The 21,472-nt window shown below is 37.5% G+C and overlaps 1 protein-coding gene across 5 annotated transcripts in view; it reads right to left on the bottom strand.

The window, feature by feature from the left end:
- ULK4 (unc-51 like kinase 4) overlaps nucleotides 1-21,472 on the bottom strand; it is a 529,164-nt gene that overhangs the window by 458,832 nt on the left and 48,860 nt on the right. For all 5 annotated transcript variants that reach the window (XM_061195276.1, XM_061195278.1, XM_061195279.1 and 2 more), the window contains exon 17: nucleotides 15,267-15,345. In XM_061195276.1, coding sequence (XP_061051259.1) covers nucleotides 15,267-15,345 — 79 coding nt within the window. The remainder of the gene's footprint in view (nucleotides 1-15,266; nucleotides 15,346-21,472) is intronic.

The raw sequence follows: 21,472 nt of genomic DNA, 5'->3' as shown, positions 1-21,472 counted from the left end.
TAAGTTGTCAAGTAAGTAGGCATAAAGCTATTCAGATTACCCCCTTAGTACCCTGAGTGTTGGATCTACTCCCTTGCTGTCTCCCTTTTAGTCCTGACGTGGCTTATTTGTATTTTCTTTTTATTTTCTTTTGATCAATTTGGCTACAAGTTTAATAAGTTTAAGTTATCAACATATGAACTACCGGTTTTACTGGTTTTTATATACTGTTACTTTTCTAGTTCATTGATTTCAGCTCTTTTTTAGTATTTCCTTTATTTTAATTGCACTGGGTTGAATTTGCTTTCCTTTTCCTAAACTTTTTTTTTTTTAATTTATTTATTTTATTTATTTATTTTTGGCTGCATTGGGTCTTTGTTGCTGCATGCGGACTTTCTCTAGTTGCGGTGAGCTGGGGCTACTCTTCATTGTGGTGCACGGTCTTCTCATTGCAGTGGCTTCTCTTGCTGCAGAGCATGGGCCCTAGGTGTGTGGGCTTCGGGAGTTGTGGCACACAGGCTCAGTAGTTGTGGCTCACGGGCTCTAGAGCGCAGGCTCAGTAGTTGTGGCGCATGGGCTTAGTTGCTCTGCAGCATGTGGGATCTTCCCAGACCAGGGCTCGAACCCATGTCCCCTGCATTGGCAGGTGGATTCTTAACGACTGCGCCACCAGGGAAGCCCTAAACTTCTTAAATTGGAACTTAGAACATTCTTGATTTCTCATATAGTGGTTCTCAAAGTACAGTCCTGGAACCAGCAGCAGTACAAAGTCATCTAGGAATTTATTAAGATACAAATTATTGTGCCCCACTCCAGACCTACTGAATGAGAAACTCTGTAGGTGAGGTCCAACAATCTGCATTCTAACAAACCTTCCAGGCAACTGGGATATGCGTTAGGCTTTTCATAGGTAGTGCCCTACTCTGAGCATTTAAAGCTATGGACTATTTCCCTCTCACTCCCACTTTAACAGCATCACAAAATTCTTGACGTGTTAGGCGTCCATTACCATTCAGTTTAAAATTTACCTAAATCCTCTTGAGAGTTTTTCATTAACACATGAGTTACTGTTGGTGGGAATGTAAACTGGTGCAGCCACTATGGAGGAGAGTATGGAGGGTCCTTGAAAAACTAAAATTAGAGTTACCAATATGATCCAGCAATCCCACTCCTGGGCGTGTATCTGGAGAAAACTAATTTGAAAAGACACATGCAGCACTATTACAATTCACTGCAGCACTGCTTACAATAGCCAAGACATGGAAACTACCTAAATGTCCATCAACAGAAGAATGGATAAAGAAGATGTGGAATGTGTATACAATGGAATATTACTCAGCCATAAAAAAAAGAATGAAATAATGCCATTTGCAGCAACAGAGATGGACCTAGAGATGATCATACTAAGTGAAAGACAGATATATCGCTCATACATGGAATTAAAAAAAAAAAGATACAAATGAACTTATTTGCAAAACAGAAATAGACCCACAGACATAGAAAACAAACTTATGGTTACCAAAGGGGAAAGGGGCGGGGGATAATTTAGGGGTCTGGGACTAGCATATATACACTCCTACATATAAAATAGATAACCAACAAGGACCAATACAGCACAGGGAACTGTACTCAATATTTTGTAATAACCTATAAGAGAAGAGAATCTGACAAGGAATAGATATATATTATGTATAACTGAATCACTGTGCTGTACATCTGAAACACAACAGTGTCAATCAACTATACTTCAATAAATAAATCATGAAACTGATGAAACAAAGAGACAAACAAAAAAACATGAGTTATTTAAAAGTATTTTGCTTAATTTCTAAATATTTGAGGGATTTTCTAGATTTCCTCTTATTAACTTCTAAATTCCATCATCATCAGAGAATATATTCTAAATGATTTTAATCCTTTGTTGTTAAGATATGTTTTATGGCTGACAATATGGTCTTAGTGAATATTCAGTGTGCATTTTAAATGAATGTAAATATTTTACAGTTGTTCAAATTAGTATTCTATAAACGTCAATTATTTCAATTTCATTCCTATCATTCAAATCTTCTGTGTTCTGACTTTGTCTTGCTTGTTTAAAAATTACCCAACAGTAATAACAGATTTGTCTGTTATTTTAATTCTGTCAATTTTCCCTTCATTTACTTCAAAGTGCTCTTAGTTGGTGCCTACAAATTCAGGATTGTTAATGTTTTCTAATAAATTGAAATTCTCATTATGAAACACCCATCTTTATCTCTACTGTTACTCCCTTAGTATATACTTTGTTATTAACATAGCCATGCAGCTTTCTTGTTATCAGTGTTTCCATGGTATATCTTTTTCCATGTTGTTAGTCTATCTTCATGTTTAAAGTATGGCTTATGTAACTGCATATGGCTAGGCTTCTCTTTCTAATCCAGTATGACAATCTGTGCCTTTTGACTCAATTATCTAGGCCACTGAACTTTAATGTAATTATTAATGTGGTATGGTTTAAAGTCTATCATCTTGCTATTTGCTTTCTATTTGTCCCATTTGATCTTTCTCCCTTTAATCCTCCTTTCCCGACTTATTTTTGATTGAGTATTAATTTAGAATTGCATTTCATTTCTTCTACTGACCAAATTAGCTATAGCTCTTTGTTTACTTTTTTACTGGATACTCTTCAGGTTACGATAGCATCCGTTAAGTAATCACCTTTCAACTTAAATCAACATTACCTATTTCACATACAATGCAAAAACACATACAATGTATACATACAACATAATATACACATAAAATATAGAATGAGATAGAAAAAACTTTTGATGGGAAAATTGTTGAAAATTTTCCAAAAGTTTCTGAGGTCCTTGGCTAACTTGGAGGCTGTGTGTGTGCGTTGAGTGAAACTCCCTGGACCCCAGCAGAAAGCAGTGGGTGAGAAGTCAAAGAGGAGCAGAAATTTCAACAGTTGCTCAGTGCTGGGGAGATAGAGTTTGGAGGTTAAGTCCCACCAAGTTAAGTGGTGGGACTCAGTTCCTTGATCCAGGAAGACTGTTGGGTTCTACTTGAACTCTGTTCCCGTGTGTGAACTCAGAGCACCTGCCTGAAGATAAGCCAGTTAAAAACACAGCTCACACAGCTTCCTTTCTTTCAAGTTGTGTGTCCCCTCTAGCTTCTACCTACTTCCGTTTTTATATTCTGTCCAGATTCATTATCATTATTGGCAGAAGCTTCTCAACCATTACCAGAACTCCAACCCAGGTCTGATTTTTATGTTAATTTCTCAGTTGGGAAGAAGTATAAATGCATACTCCAAACATTAATGAAACTCGAAAAACTGTGGTTACAAACTTATATGAAAACTTTTTTTAACCTTTCTAGAGCTGAAGATAAAATCAACAAGCTTGCTTGTTATCTCCCAGTGTAGATAAATGGATTGCTCCTTTTTTAATTCTCCCTGCAAAATTCCCCTTTTACTACAGGGATAGGTCTTCAAGAGTCTTAGTTCCAACTAACTGCCACTGGGGAACCTAAGGCCTCATCTACTATTCTTAGGTTCTACCAGATCTCAAAATTAACAGCAATAACCACCACCCTACCCTGCCTCAGACAGCCTCAAAGTCTTACCGTATCAGATTTCAGCTCCCCATTTCTGACTTTTGAGAATTTCCCTTTCTTGTGCATCTAAGTATTTTACAAATCTTTTTGTTACATTTTATCCTGCAGTTCTAGATATTTGGGAGGATTCCCAGGTAATCTAAGTAGCTAAGTTGTCATAATTAGAAAACCAAAGATTTCCCTTGTGGTCCAGTGGCTAAGACTCCGTGCTCCCAATGCAGGGGGCCAGGGTTTGATCCCTGGTCAGGGAACTAGATCATGCCGCACCTAAAGACCCTGTGTGCCACAATTAAGACCCGGCTCAGCCAAATAAATAAATAAATGAAATATTTTTTAAAAAAGAAAACCATACGTTATTTTATAATTAGAAAAAAGCATAATAAACACTACATGTGGAAAACTCTACGTAAAAACAATTTCATTTATGCACATAAAATATGTACATTCCCAAAAACAATTTCATTTATGTACATAAAATATGTACATCCCCAAAAGTGCAACAAGTATCATTTGTTCTTCAAAAAAGCTATAAGTTGGAAATGAGGACTGTGGAAAATAAGGACCATGACTGAGCTTGCCATGTGCAGTTGTTCCAGTAATGAAAAGCTACAGCATGCAAGGCACCAGGACAGCGAAGGAAGTGGTGCAACTGTGCAGCTTAATAGAGAACAAGAGCCCAAAGTGGAGCACGCTACACCACAACCTCTAAAACAGATGCCAGAACAGCCAACTGTCCCTAAATACAGTTCATCATGTCCTGCGTTTAGAGTTCCACAAGTACACAATGTTCAGAGAAAACTAAGTTGAATAATGCTTCAAATCACCATATATCTACTGCTTAACGTAAAGTTCAAGTCTAAAACCAATTCAGTAGAAGGCTGAATAACAGAGTGTCAATATTCTTAAATCAAGAATTCAGAGAAGAGTTCATCTTTTGAGCAACTAAGTCACAAGATGTGATTATCCTACCAAAAATTAAAAATTAGGACATAAAAAGCAAAATAAATTTGAAAATTAGATGAATTTCAAAACAGCAATGGCAATAATAATGTTGCATAGCACGATGAACTTAGTGAATTAATCTGTTGAAAATGAAATGAGAAAAACGCAACGGCAATTAACGACAGCTAATACATTGATAAACATGTCATGAACTAACTAAAATTATGCATTTCAATTTAGAAAAAGGTTAAAACAAGCAAGTTACAATCCATATAACTTTTCAAATTATTTTCTTATTGTATACTTAACTTGGCACTAAAAGTGACACTGCAAAGGAAAAAGATGTAACTTCACAATGGAGATATATGGCATCACCTCTTTAATCAAGTGATCCAAGTAAGTACAATTAATAGGGTACAAACACCATATGCTTCCTGATATGATGAAATATGAAGCACCCAACATCACCTATGATATAGTCTTACCAAAAAAAAAAAAAAAAAACTTTAACCTGAATCTAATCAAGCCTCTAGACCTAACTTACAGTTTATAGGAAACGTAGGGACTAGAAAATCAAGTTTCATGATACCAAGAAAAAGCAAGTAGACAAATGTGGAACATTCTACAAGACAACTGGCTTGGGCTTTTCAAGAACTCAATGTCATGGGGGGGAAAATGGGGAGACAAGTCCAGAAGAAATATTAGCAAAAAGAATCCAACAGTGCATTATAAAGATGTTAATACATCATGACTCAAGTAGAGTTACTTTGAAAAATGCTAGGGTGGTTTAATTTTAGGATTGCCATTGATATAATCCACCTATTAACAGAGATAGGAATAAAACCCATACAATCACCTCTATAGATATCATATAACCAATTCAATAGTCATTCATGTTAAAAATAAAGAACTTGGTAGATACTAATTTAACGTGATTTTATACCAAAACCAAGTATTAATGAGAATACAAATCACTGAAAATTCTCTTTCATTGGTGAAAGGGTTTTAAGTATATACAACTGTTTTGGAAAACAGTTTAGATTACCCTTTAAAGTTGAACGTACACATACCCTATGACCTAGCAATTCTAACTCCTAGGTTTATCTAACAGAAAGTCCACATAAGTGCATCAAAATGTTTTTACAAGATTTATTTATAATAGCCAAATATGGCAAACAACCCAAATGTCCATCACTAGTGGTGTGATACTGTAATGAAAAGGAACTACAGACACCTAAAACAAGGATGAATTTCACACACATGACATGTAACAAAATAAGCCAGATACCAAAGAATACGTCATATGATTCAATTTAAATAAAATTCAAAAACAGGTAAAATAATCACAGTACCAGAAGGTATGGTAGTGGATACCTTTAGAGCAAAGGCAGAGACTAGCGATCGAGACAGGGCACAAGGGGTGTGCTAGTGAGCCGGCAATGTTCTATTTCTTGAACCAGTGGCAGCATCCTGGGTTTTCACTTTGCAACAATTCAGTGAGCATGAAATTTATGTTTTGTACACATTTCTGTATATTTGTAACTCCTCAGTAAAAAAAAGCACTACCATCTTTGATCCAAAAAGAAAGCACAAAGCAATCCCTAAATCTCTAATGCCAAAATATGTAATACAAATTGAAAAATATATATAATTATATATCATACTGGTGACAGAAGTACAAAGTGAAGAACTATTTGAATTGACCTGAAAACTCAGTATTTTGACTGTATACATCACCTTGTGGATTGTATCCCAAGGACCAAAGAAAACCAAAACAAAACAAAAATATCCTAAACAGCACTTTGTAGTTTTACTGTTAGTAATAACATGGTTATTATTTTTAAACTATTTATTCTAAACTATAGGTTAAAGAAAATAGGCATGTTAATGTCATTAGCAGCTAAGACTTTCAGTTTATGAGAAATTAAAATTTTAAATAAAAAGGTAAAAACCAGGGCTTCCCTGGTGGCGCAGTGGTTGAGAATCCGCCTGCCAATGCAGGGGACACGGGTTCGAGCCCTGGTCTGGGAAGATCCCACATGCCGCGGAGCAACTAGGCCCATGAGCCACAACTACTGAGCCTGCGCGTCTGGAGCCTGTGCTCCGCAACAAGAGAGGCCGCGATAGTGAGAGGCCCGCGCACCGCGATGAAGAGTGGCCCCTGCTTGCCACAACTAGAGAAAGCCCTCGCACAGAAAAGAAGACCCAACACAGCCAAAAATAAATATAAAACTAAATTAATTAATTTTTTTTAAAAAAGGTAAAAACCATAATTTTAAATGTGAACTGGAAGTATAGAACCGGAATGAACTTGTGATTTTTCTCTTTAAGAAATATTTCCTAGCTCTCACCCGTGAAAAGTTCTATAAGAAATGACAATCCCAGCAGCAGTGAGCACCCTTACCCAGACTGCATTCTCGAAGCACCCTTTTCAGCTAAAATTAAACAAGGTTCCTTATAGAATTGACTTCAGAACTAGGGCTGACTCTTCCCAAGAATAGTGAAATCTTGTTGACAGAAAGCAAGTAAGTTATCAGACACATTAGTAGGCTCACGTAGAAAGTACAGAGGAGCAAACTAGAACGGGCTCCCATTGGCCTGAGATGGAACAACTTAAGCATCCAAAAGACTAATGACTGCAACAGACTGAAATAAACATACATATGTAAATCCATAATTTCTTATTATATAGAAAATCTCATTGGACAGATTAAGACTACTAAGGCACCAAATTATTATTCTGAATATTGGTCTATAAAGGGCAACAATCATTTATCCTGCCTTTGCTAACAAACTATATTTTAGGATAACCAATTAGCTGATATGGGAAAACTCTTATGTAAGGAAAACTCCCAGCTGTAAATGAGAAAGGAATTACAGAATGAGAAAATTATCATTTTTGCAACCCTAAAGGACTAATGCAACTAAGCAATGATCATCAATGGATACTAAAACTACTACGTATGACAGTGATGGGAAAGTTCATGATCATAGGGCTGACCACAACTGAAGCCAGTGAGCAATCACAACATCAGTAATAAGGAGGCAACCAGGCATTATTATACACATCTCCCTATGAGGCAATAGGAAATACACAGCACCAGGTAAGAAGAATTCCTACCCTTCCTCCATAAAGCAACTTGAATCTAATCAAGGCTCTACACCTAACTAGCAGTTCACAGGAAATACAGGTGAGAAAGAACCATGGCACCAAAAGGACAGAAGAAAGTTTCCAACATTCCAGCTTTGGCTAAAACAAATGACAATTTGTCTTTGATAAATAAATGGCACTAAAAAATAATAGAAAAATGTTTGAAATTAAGGGACTTAAGAGTCAACGTTATCTAAATGCAATATAGGACCTTATTTCAATCCTGGTTCAATGATAAAATACAAAATGACATGTATGAGGGACTTCCCTGCTGGTCCAGTGGTTAAGAATCTGCCTTCCAATGCAGGGGATGCTAGTTCAATCCCTGGTCAGGGAACTAAGATCCCACATGCCATGGGGCAACTAAGCCTATATGCTGCAACTACTGAGCCCGCGCACTCTGGAGCCCACGAGCCACAACTAGAGAGAAGTCCACGCGCCGCAACAAAGAGCCCGCGTGCCACAACTAAGACGCGATGCAAAAAAAAAAAAAAAGACACGTATAAGACCATCAAGAGGGGGGCTTCCCTGGTCGCGCAGTGGTTGAGAATCTGCCTGCCGATGCAGAGGACACGGGCTCGAGCCCTGGTCTGGGAAGATCCCACATGCCGCGGAGCAACTAGGCCCGTGAGCCACAACTACTGAGCCTGCACGTCTGGAGCCTGTGCTCCGCAACAAGAGAGGCCACGATAGTGAGAGGCCCGCACACCGCGATGAAGAGTGGCCCCCGCTCGCCGCAACTAGAGAAAGCCCGCGCACAGCAACGAAGACCCAACACAGCCAAAAATAAATAAAATAAAATGAATAAAATCTATCTTTAAAATGAGGTTCTATAAAAAAGAATGAAATCATGCCATTTGCAGCAACATGGAAAGACCTAGAGATTATCATACTAAGTGAAGTATGCCAAAGACAAATGTCATATGGTATCGCTTATATGTGGAATCTAAAAAAAAAAGAAAAATGATACAAATCAACTTATATACAAAACAGAAATAAACCCACAGACAAAGAAGACAAACTTATGGTTACCAAAGGGGAAAGACAGGGAGGATAAATTAGGAGTTTGGGATTAATATATATACACTACCATATATAAAATAGATAACCAACAAGGACCTACTGTATAGCACAGGAAACCATTAATATTTTGTAATAACCTATAAGGGAAAAGAATCTGAAAAAGAATACATATGTATGCATAACTGAATCACTTTACTGTATACCTGAAACTGACACAACACTATATCAACTATACTCCAATAAAAAACAAAATAAAATTTAAAAAATAAATTACTTAAATAAAATAAAATGAGATTCTATGCCTTTAAAATGCCTACAGGATTTTCAACCATGAGTTTTATTGTCTGCTGGTAGTAAACCTACTGGAAAAATCAGAACGCGTCTCACACTTGAAATTTTATTAATGATTTACTGAAAAACTATGTATGAAGACACAACTGTGTTACAGAAAGCTGGTCTCAAGAGTTCTGAACCTAAGGCTCATCATAGGGCCTCACAGAGGAGTCCAAATCTCCTGAAATGACTGCATTGTTCTGGAGAGGCTGTCATGGCTTTCATTAATCTCAAATGGTAATAATTGCCAACGGACTGGAACCACATTTCATGCAGCAGAAACTCCAAAAAACAGGGAAAAGATGAACACAGTACCAAATACCTGCCAAGCCTACTTCTTCCCGAAGTTGGAAAATAAATTCTTAACTTGTAAAACTTTGTTTCCAGTGTTTGAGCGCTCTCTAGTGGCTGTTTTAATTGTTACAGCCAACTGGTCATAGGAATTAATAAAGAACTAAAAAATGTTAAGTAGTAACAGAATAAAAAAAAAAAAGATGGCATCACAAAGGATCACCTGACACAATTTCAAGTTATTCTGCAAACTCCTCATTATCCAACAGAAAATAATTCACAATATAGTATATGTTAATTCATAATTCAAAAGTTTCCTAGGTAGTTAAATATACACTTGCTTTTTTAAATTAAGTATGATTTTTCCCAAGTTCCATTTCAAATTAATAAAACATCAGCAAACACCCAGAAAGGGAAAAGTGAAGGAACAGAGCATACAAGGACCTCAGGAATTAACACGCACCTCCCCCTCTCAAGGGAGCATCAGGAATGCAATGTTTAATAAGGGACAGCAACAGGAGCTGGGGAAATACTTTGAGAACACAGAGTACTGAAGAGAGGGAAGCACTGGCCACAGAACTCAACCCGAGTGAGCACGGGGACAGGTGCAGCTCAAGAACTGCTGGGCCAAATGCTCCCAGTAGCCACAGCCGCAGCAGCAGCAATTTCCAGGGGGACGAGGCCACAGGCATGGAACCGGGGATGAGCTGGGCACATCACCCGAGGTGACTGATGCCTTCTGCCCAGACCTGCCCAGTTCCTGTGGCAGAATATACTATCCCATCAGAGCCACAGGAGTCCCAAGCACGAGGACTTGGGCAGCCTCTCAGCTCCAGCCCTGCCCTCTGTTCTGTCTTCCCCAGACTCTGTGCCTCAAGGCAGCCCTCATCTCCAGACCTTCCATGACTCCTACCTACGTACCCCTCTCCCTCGTCACCTCTGGCACTGAGGGGGAGCTCACCCTCTAAACAAGAGCCATCACAGCCCCGGGACATTCCTGAATATATAGATCAGTCTTGCCCAGGGAATGTCCTACTGATGTCTAGGAAAACTATCTATGACTGTGAGATTCATCCCAGCGTATTTCCCAGTGCTGAAGGATGAACTCATTTGCAATGCTATTTAGCGTTCCACTGTGTGAATGTGACATACTTTGTCAATTCTGCTGTTGATAGACACGTGGGTTGTTTCAAATCTCGGGCTGTTACAAATCATGCTGGCAACATGTATTCCTGTACATGTCACTTGGTACCCTGGGTTACAGGGTAGTGATGTGCTCAGCTTTCAGAGATCAAGCACTTTTCCAGAGCGGCTCTGCCCATTTACATTCCTCAGCAGCATGTGAGCACTCCTGCTCAGTATTTTCACGAACACTGAGGATTGTTAAGGCTTTTTAATTTTTGCCAGTCTGGTGCCTGTCTTGAAATTTCATTTTGGATTTGCTTTTCTGATGCCTCAGCACTTTTCATATTGAATACTAGAATTTATACTGGCCAGACTTGGTTATTAAAGTCTGCCTTCAAATATCAGAGCAATCAGCAGATCTATCAACACTCTCCAAAATCTATCTGTGAAAAAAAAAAAAAAAAAACACGTATCCAGAATAAAATCATTTTACTCTTTCCACCACTACAAACCTGGTCCAAGTCACCACCATCCCTCATCTGAACTGCCACAGCCCCCTAAAGTGGTCTGATTCCACCTTGCCCCGTCCTTGTAACAAAGTGCCCCGTCCTTTCCAAACATCGGCCACACCAAGGCGCTCCTCTGCTCCAAATCCTCCAATGGCTTCCCACCTCATTCAGACTAAAACCCCAAGTTCTGACCATGGTTTACAACAAGGTTCTGGATGGCCTGGCCTCTGGCTACCTCACTAACCTCATCTCCCATCGCTATCTCGGGCTCAGTTCCAGCTACACTCGCCTCCTCGTTGCTTCTAGAAACGTGCCAATCACTTATCTACCCCCAGTCCTTTTTTTTTTTTTTTTTACTTATTTTTATTGGAGTATAGTTGCTTTACAATATTGCGTTATACTGTATCGCAAAGTGAATCAGCTATACGTATACATATATCCCCTATTTTTTTGGTTTCCTTCTCATTTAGGTCACCACAGAGCACTGAGTAGAGTTCCCTGTGCTATACAGTAGGTTCTCATTAGTTATCTATTTTATACATAGTATCAATAGTGTATATACATCAATCCCAATCTCCCAATTCATCCCACCCCCACCCTTTCCTCCTTGGTATCCATACGTTTGTTCTCTACATCTGCGTCTCTATTTCCACTTTGTAAATAAGATCGTCTGTACCAATTTTTTCAGATTCCACATATATGAGTTAATATACGACATTTGTTTTTCCCTTTCTGACTTACTTCACTCTGTATGACAGTCTCCAGGTCCACCCATGTCTCTACAAATGACCCAATTTCATTCCTTTTAATGGCTGAGTAATATTCCATTGTATATATCTACCACATCTTCTTTATCCATTCCTCTGTTCATGGACATTTAGGTTGCTTCCATATCCTGGCTATTGTAAATAGTGCTGCAATGAACATTGGGGTGCATGTGTCTTCCCCGTCTGGAATGCTCTTCCCCAGCTGAGGGAACTATTCCCTCAATTCCCTCAGGTCTCTGCTCAGCCTTCCACAACCAATCTCTAAACCACCGCTGCTGCCACCTCATCATTTCCAAACCCTGCTACATCTTTCCCACTGAATTTATCACCACCGAATTTTATATATTTATTTGTTTATTATCTCTCTCCTTATGCTGGAACACAAGATCCACAAGAACAGAGATTGCCATCTATTTTTATAAAATAAGCACCTAGATAGCACCCTGTACATATGCAGGTACTGACAAATATTTGTTAAGAATAAGAGTATCAATGTCAAGAATGAAATGGATTATCAGTGCCAAGAATAAAACAGCATCTATGAATTCCTTCTAGAACAAGACAAGAACTTGCCTGGAACGATGGTCTTACTGAAAGTAACACAGGCCATACCCACAAGAGGCACTCTGTAAATGTTCAATTCATAAAAGAACAAGAAAGAACTTGCCGTTTCCTTCTCCATTCCCTTCTCCCCTACCTTTTCAGACCCTCTAAAATAATGCAGAATTTACTTCCATGCTACTATTAATTTTTTAAGTATATTTATATTCTTTTTCAAGAATCCATTCTTTCCAGATTATATTTCACAACAACAGTAGCAGCTAATATTTAGACTTAAATTTAAATAGATTCATTGTTTTTATTTGTTTCTGCTTTACACTATCTTAAAACTTGGGTGGGAAAGGGGGTGTTGAAGCTGGCAGCTCCTCAAGTAGCTTGCTCAAGTAAATTTTTTTTAGAAATGTTGGTGAAATTCAGATTGAGTTTCTGAAAATGTCTTCTGTCCCCACAAGCAGGCAGTAAAACGGATGTAACAGAGAAATTTAACATCACATGACCTCCTAAGTGTCGATCCATTTCCACCATTTTCTTTATCTTCTAGCCTTTAGTGTTACAGAAAAATTAAACGTAAGTCTAATTTGCTTTTATTTGCTTATAACCTGGGTTTTAGGTTTTATTTTTATCTTTGAAATTACAAATTTCACCAGGATAGGTCTACGTGTGCATTCTTTTTTTTCAATGTTTTGCCTGACATTTGGAGAAAAACCTTTCATCTAAAGATGTGAGTCTTTCTTCAGCTCAGGGTGAAATTTTCTCCTATTATTTTTCATTTCTGCTTGCTTGGATCTCTCCTCCTGGAAATCCCATTGTGTTTATCTTAGACAAGTGCTGTCCCATAGAAATAGAATTCAAGCCACATGGGCAATTTAAAATTTTCTAGTAGCCACATTAAAAAATAAAAGTAAAAATTTTAATATTTATCCTAATATATCTAAAATATTGTTTTAGAATGTAATCTAAAAAAGAGTGGATATATGTATTTGTATAACCGATTCACTTTGCTGTACACCTGAAACTAACACAATATTGTAAATCAACTATACTCCAATAAAAATTTAAAATAAAAATGTAATCTATAAAGAAAATTACAGGTGAGATACTTTACATTATTTTTTTTTTTCATATTGAGTCTTCAAAATCTGGTGTGTGTTCTCTACTTGCAGCTCATCTCAATTCAGACTTGCTGCTTTTCAAGGGCCTAGTAGCCACTTTTGGCTGATGGCTACCATACTGGACAGTGTAAGAGATCTTCTGCAACTGTCTTCCGTGCCTTCTTAGTTCATAATTTTTATCCTTTTTTCTTTTTTTCTTCTGAATCCTAAGAGAATTCACATCCTACTTATCTTCAAATTATCCAGGAATGTCCTCTAGAATGTCAGGACTTCGTCTTAGAATTTTCATCAAGTCCTCTCCCATCTCCTCCAGCAAATCTGTTTCATTGGAGACCCTTTGCTCTGAGTCATCAGAAGAAGCCTCCACTTTTGAGCTCCTAAGCCTTCTCCTCGTCTGCCTAAGTGTCACTGCCCTATCTGCTTGGTCTTTTAGATAAAAATCTAGTTTACAGATCTCTGATAGCCAAGCTGGGTACCATCAGTGATCATATAGGTCACAATTCATTTTTCTTGGTCACAAAAAGAAGGAAAAGTTTAGACTTAGTAACATTTTCTTTAGTAGCTCAGAGGTCTAACAATTGCAGGGAATGGGGATGGAATCATAAGCAGAGGAAATGCACTAAGCACAAATTAATCTCCCATTTGCTTCCACCTAGACAGCCCAGGACTAACTGGAATACCATCCAGCAACTGGCTATGGTACTGGACAGCACAGATACAGGACAGCTTCCTTCACCGCAAATAGTACTTGGCTAAACAATTCCTCTCAAAGCCCCAAATAACCACACTACCAGGTCTGGCTCTACAAAAATCCCTTCTTTTTTTACCATTTTCTCCTTCCTTCAGGAGTTCTGCCCTTCCCCCTTAAATGCCTTGGTTTTTCAAACCTATTTTGACTCGACACTCTCCTAGTCCAAGGAATAAAAATCTACTGCCAGTTAAGTGCAGTACACATTTAACAGGATAGATAAGAAAGTAGTTTTTAGTGTTCAGGAACATTCAAAAAGGCAGTACAATGGTAGCATCCACTTCGTGGGACTTGGAATTACTGGTCAATTAATAAGGGCTTCCCAATATTGGTATTTGAAAGAAATGATTGATTCAGTTGTCCCTCAGCATCTGTGGGGAACTGGTTTCAGGAACCCCACAAATACCAAAATCCACAGATGCTCTTATATAAAATGGCCTAGTATTTGCATATAACCTATGCATATCCTCCCACATACTTTAAATCGTCTCTAGATTATTTATACTACCTAGTACAATGTAAATTTTATATAAATACTTGCCAGCATGCAGCAAATTCAAGTTTTGCTTTCTGAAACTTTCTAGAACTTTTTTCCCCCTGAATATCTTCAAATCCATGGCTGATTGACTCCACAGACTCAGAACCGGTGAATACACAGGGCCGACCGCATTTGAAAATATCTTTAGTGCATGCCTGGCAGTTAAATACTGTGACTATTGTCAGAAATAATTGACAACTGGTAGGGATAAAAACACTAAATTCAATGTGAAAAACGCAAAAAAATTTTAACTTGAAGTTGAGCTGGGCTTCCAGTAGAAAATACTTTAGCTATAATAAAATGTTGAGTAGACCACAAGAAAACTAGTAATGAAATAAACCTTATCCAAAAATTATTGAAATGCAGTAATGATGACTAGAGTCCACAAGCCTTGTAATTCCACCACACCACCTTTGACAACAGACTATGTTGTAAATGAGCGGCTGTGCTGAAGTGTACAGGTCTACTGAGGTTATTTTATAACAACTGCCACAATTCCACACTTACCACCAATGAAAGCTGCATATTCTAAAGTCAAGAACAATCTTTGCCATTCATAACATTTCAGTAATAAAAGAAATTACCTCAATAACAGGTGTATTTTCCTGGAGCTCCGTTGTGTGCGAGGCCAGTAAACCAATCAACCGCGCTACCTTGGCCCTTCTGTAAACAGAGAGAAAATGGGCTCTGAAGTGGAGAGTTAGGACCGAGGAAACCAACCCCCGTTAGTCACATTACACAACTGTAAGCATTAACATGAGACAGAAGTGGAATGAGACAGGGTGAGCATACATTCCTGTACATATATGGTCCAGAGAAACGTTCCCTTGTGTACACAGGGAGACCTGAACGCAATGCCCTCTGTAGCACCATCTGTAACGGTGACAAAAACTGAACAAGTTGTGCTTTAATAGTGAAATGGAAAATAAAAATTTTTAAAGGTCTCTGCTCTTTTAGTTTTTAACATCTTTATTGGAGTATAATTGCTTTACAATGGTGTGTTAGTTTCTGCTGTATAACAAAGTGAATCAGCTATATACATATATATATCCCCATATCCCCTCACTCCTGCATCTCCCTCCCACCCTCCTTGTGCTATGCAGCTGCTTCCCACTAGCTATCTATTTTAAATTTGGTAGTGTATATATGTCAATGTTACTCTCTCACTTCGTCCCAGCTTACCCTTACCCCTCCCCGTATCCTCAAGTCCACTCTCTACATCTGTGTCTTTATTCCTGTCCTATCCCTAGGTTCATCAGAACCATTTTTTTTTAGATTCCATATAAATGTGTTAGCATACAGTATTTGTTTTTCTCTTTCTGACTTACTTCACTCTGTATGACAGACTCTGGGTCCATCCACCTCATTACAAATAACTCAATTTCATTTCTTTCTGTGGCTGAGTAATATTCCATTGTATGTGCAACATCTTCTTTATCCATTCATCTGTCGATGGACACTTAGGTTGCTTCCATGTCCTGGCTATTGTAAATAGTGCTGCAATGAACATTGTGGTACATGACTCTTTTTGAATTATGGTTTTCTCAGGGTATATGCCCAGTAGTGGGATTGCTGGGTCATATGGTAGTTCTATTTTTAGTTTTTTAAGGAACCTCTATACTGTTCTCCATAGTGGCTGTATCAATTTACATTCCCACCAACAATGCAAGAAGTTTCCCTTTTCTCCACACCCTCTCTAGCATTTACTGTTTGTAGATTTTTTGATGATGGCCATTCTGACTGGTGTGCGGTGATACCTCACTGTAGTTTTGATTTGCATTTCTCTAATGATTAGTGATGTTGAGCATCTTTTCATGTGTTTATTGGCAATCTGTATATCTTCTCTGGAGAAGTGTCTAATTAGGTCTTCTGCCCATTTTTGGGTTGGGTTGTTTGTTTTTTTGATATTGAGCTGCATGAACTGCTTGTATATTCTGGAGATTAATCCTTTGTCAGTTGTTTCGTTTGCAAATATTTTCTCCCGTTCTGAGGGTTGTCTTTTCATCTTGATATGGTTTCCTTTGCCGTGCAAAAGCTTTTAAGTTTCATTAGGTCCTATTTGTTTATTTTTGTTTTTATTTCCATTTCTCTAAGGGTGGGTCAAAAAGGATCTTGCTGTGATTTATGTCATGGAGTGTTCTGCCTATGTTTTCCTCTAAGTTTTAGAGTGTCTGGCCTTACATTTAGGTCTTTAATCCATTTTGAGTTTATTTTTGTGTATGGTATTAGGAAGTGTTCTAATTCCATTCTTTTACATGTAGCTGTCCAGTTTTCCCCGCACCATTTATTGAAGACGCTGTCTTTTCTCCACTGTATACTATTGCCTCCTTTATCAAAGATAAGGTGACCATATGTGCATGGGTTTATCTCTGGGCTTTCTATCCTGTTCCATTGATCTATAATTCTGTTTTTGTGCCAGTACCATACTGTCTTGATTACTGTAGCTCTGTAGTATAGTCTGAAGTCTGGAAGCCTGATTCCTCCAGCTCCATTTTTCTTTCTCAAGACTTCTGCTCTACTTATTAGTAGACCAATGATTTTATACACAAGTAGTCAGTAATTAATATCAGGATAGTGAAGCATATGTGTATATATTCACTTTAAAAGAAATTTTTACAAGTCTAACAAATATTGTAAAAATACTTTCAGTGAGGTGTTTGTTTCATTACCCAGCAGAAAATGAAGTATTAAATTATAAAAGTAGTTTTATAATGAAATATAAATTATTAAATATCACTTCAGGTGATTTGGAAAAGTTCATTTCATGGAGAAAATTGGTTTTGATAAGACTTTTTTAATTGGAAAAAAATGATTGAGTTGATTAGAACTGTACTCTTATTTAGTAATGCTTGCATTGCATGTTCCTCATCCAGAGAGCCTCTACTTTTCATATTCGTAAAATAAACTGTGCAGGACCCGTGGAGGGAAACAAATCACACTCAGAGAAGTACCACAGGTAAGTGTTCGTGTTGTCAGAACTCTATCATACAGAGATAACTGTTATGGATTTCAATGCTTCTTGGATTAGCCATTTAAATCTCTAAACATAAACAGATTAAAGAAGTCCTAGGCATTTCTATGATTAGCATTCTGTCTCTGAGTAAGAAGATTATGTTTTAAAAGTAATGGTTTTGAAAAAAATTTGGTAGGACACTGGCCCAAAAGTTACAAGGAAAAGCTTCCAGTCACAGCTCTGTCACTGACCAGATATGGGACCACGGTCAAGTCAATTACACTTCAATTTTGAATTGCTTAAATGTGTGCAGTTTAGAAGGTCAGATGGATTAACTTCTAAGTTTTCTCACAATGTAAAACAAATGCTATTATCAAAAACTCACTAATGAATTAAAGGATACAAGGCAAAAACTTATGTATCTCAGTTCAAAGACAAGCTCAAAATACTTCAGAAACCTTGAAGCACTTTTTCAATCTACAAAATTAGATAATGGCAACCAGATTTATCCAACTAAAAGAAAAATGTATCAGGACATGCTAATTAAATATTTTTCCCATTCTCACCAGAAACAATTCCTATCAGAACAAGAGAAAACACCCTCCTTGAAACTCCTACAGTTTTAAGTTGTAAACTATTTAAACTAATAGTGACAATATTTTTCAATTTATACCAAATACTTACATACAACTATATCTATATGTAATGCCCTCACAAAACTGGCTCCATCTCATAATTCAGGATTTTTCTTAAAGGTCACCATTTCGGGTGCCCCTAATGACCCATTACACTGTAGCTCAGAACATCCCACATCCATAACAGCACGCAAAGCTGCAATGGCCAATAAACCTTCGTGCGATAACAGAAACATTCCATGTCTACGTTGTTCAACACAGTATCCACCACATGCATGTGACTATCCAGCACTTGAAGTATGGCTGGTGCAACTGAAGAAATAAATATATATATGTATACACACAAAATTTACTTTAAGGAACTAGTTTTATATTTTATTGAAGTATAATTGATGTACAATATTATATAAGTTATAAGTGTACAATATAGTGATTCACCATTTTTGAAGGTTATACTCCACATATAGTTATTATAAAACATTGGCTATATTCCCTGTGTTGTACAATATATCCTTGTAGCTTATTTTATACAAATTAGTTTGTACCTCTTAATCCCTTACCCCTATCTTGCCTCTCCTCCATCCCTCTTACCGCTGATAACCACTAGTTTCTTCTCTATATCTGTGAGTCTGCTTCTTTTTTGTTATATTCACTAGTTTATTTTTCAGATGCCACATGTAAGTGATATCATACAGTATTTGTCTATCTCTATTTCACTTAGCATAATGCCCTCCAAGTCCATCTACGTTGCTGCAAAGGCAAAATCTCGTTCTTTTTTATGGCTGAGTAGTATTCCATTGTATATACGTACCACACCTTCTTTATCCATTCATCTGTTGATGGACATTTAGGTTGTTTCCATGTCTTGGCTATTGTGAAGATTGCTGCTATGAACATTGAGGTGCATTATCTTTTCAAATTAGTGTTTTTGTTTCTTTCAAATATATACACAGGAATGAAATTGCTGGGTCATAGGGTAGTTCTATTTTTAGCTTTTTGAGAAATATGGAACTAGTTTTAAATTTAAATTTAAATAACCACATGCAGATAGTGGCTACTGTATTAGAGCAGATCTAAAATGTTATAGTTACTTCTTTGTGTGTTTAATAAAACAGACTATTTATTATCCATCTCCCCCACTAGCCCACAAGGTCCATGAAGGCAGGGCTGTGAGCACTAAGACAGTACCTGGCATGGTCCCTCAATAAATGTTTGCTGAATGAATATAATATCAACATCAAAACAAAGTAACACATTTTCTACACATTAGAAGAAAACAGGTGGGTAAAAATATGACTGAACAAAGGTAAACAAAATTGGAGCAGGATTTTCAACGTAAATATCAAAGCAGAATTTAAGGTTAAAATCATTAAATGAGGAAAAGATTGTTTGAGAACTAAAAATGGTATGACCTACAAAGGATATAAGTTGTGAGTCATTACAAACCATATTAATAAAGAATAAAAAGTAAACCCAACACTAGTGGGAAACTCCAATCTACCTCTCTCCCAAGCACAGCAAGAAGGCCACAGTAAATACAAACATACAAGCATCATAGTAACAGATGTATATATCAAGCTCTACGATCTAAACTCTGACCACACTTACTCAGTGGGAGGCTGTATAGGATGGTGTTTAGGACTCTGGAATGAAATGTCCTGAGGCCAGTCTTAGCCCCATGGTCAGGGGGGAAGGAACCCTGGGTTAGTTACTCCTCCTTCACGTGCCTGATTACTTCATGTTAACTAGGACTAACAACAATATGTATCTCACCAAGTTACTCAAAGAGTCAAAGGAAATAATCCGTGTGAAGAAATTACCATGGTGTCTAACACTTAATATGTGCTGAATGGGCTAGCTATGATTACCACATTATCTACTAAATTCATGACATTTTTTTTAATGATTTTTTATTAGAGCACAAAGATAAATTCATAGAATTCCCAAAGGCAGAAGTTATACAGGACATATGATGATATAATAAAAGTGAAATAACAAACATAAACTAAAAGCCTAAACATTTGTAAATTTAGAAACACTTCTGTATAACTTAGACAGCAAATGAAAAATAAAAATGCCCATTAATCACATCATGTAAATAACACAAATCAAGAGACTGTCATACAGAGTGAAGTCAGAAAGAGAAAAACAAATATCATATATTAACGCATATATGTGGAATTTAGAAAAATGGTACAGATGAACCGGTTTGCAAGGCAGAAATAGAGACACAGATGTAGAGAACAAACGTATGGGCACCAAGGGGGGAAAGTGGGGGTGGGGGGATGAACTGGGAGATTGGGATTGACATATATACACTAATATGTATAAAATAGATAACTAATAAGAACCTGCTGTATTTAAAAAAAATAAAATTAAAAAAAAAAACTTTACGATAGCAGACGGGACACTGACACCCACTTTTCTGTTCCCTCAAGAGTCTGCTAAAAGAAAAAAAATTTATAATTAAATAACTGGAGACAGAAAGAAGGGCTGAAAGTAGACCAGAATGTTTGAGGAAATCCTAGATGACACACTTAGATGGAATTAGACAGAAAATGAAGAGAAGCAATTCCTGGCTAAGAACCACAGGTGAAGACAGGTCTTCCCAACAAGCCTCAGAGGCTTGGAATAAAGTAAAACAGAAAGCAAGGATTAGTTATAGACAATCATCAGATTAGAGAACTTCACAATGAACAGGTGAGCCAATTAGATCCTGCCTCCTTCCCATCTCCCTCCCTGATACACAGAATAAATCCTCAGTCCTGGCCTCCAGGGTAAAAATGTAAAATTATTCCTACAATGAGCAATCTACTCTGGGGTGGGATACAAGTATGGATGTGGAGAACAGAGAGTGGTCCTCCACACCAGATACTAGAGCAAGGAAAGAGGTTAATGGAAGAAAGCCAGCCCCACCCCAAAGAAAAACTCAACCTGGAAACTGAAGAGGCCTCCAGCCTGCCTACCTGCTCTTCAGCCAGGTGGGCTCCCAACATACAAGTCAACTAGTCAACAGGCATCATCCACTCACAGGCCAGCCCTTTCCTTTAAAGAAGACGTTGTTGGAGAAACAGACTAAGAGAACCATAGGGGAAATGTGTACTGCCAGCTTCTATGCTGATCAATTTAACCATTTATTCATAATATAAACTAAGTACCAAAGATCACCAAGCATTTGAGGAACCAACAGCATTAAAAAGCA

The sequence above is a fragment of the Eubalaena glacialis genome, chromosome 7 (genome assembly GCF_028564815.1).
Source record: "Eubalaena glacialis isolate mEubGla1 chromosome 7, mEubGla1.1.hap2.+ XY, whole genome shotgun sequence".
NCBI lineage: Eukaryota > Metazoa > Chordata > Mammalia > Artiodactyla > Balaenidae > Eubalaena > Eubalaena glacialis.
This window is presented reverse-complemented; position numbering and strand designations above follow the sequence as displayed.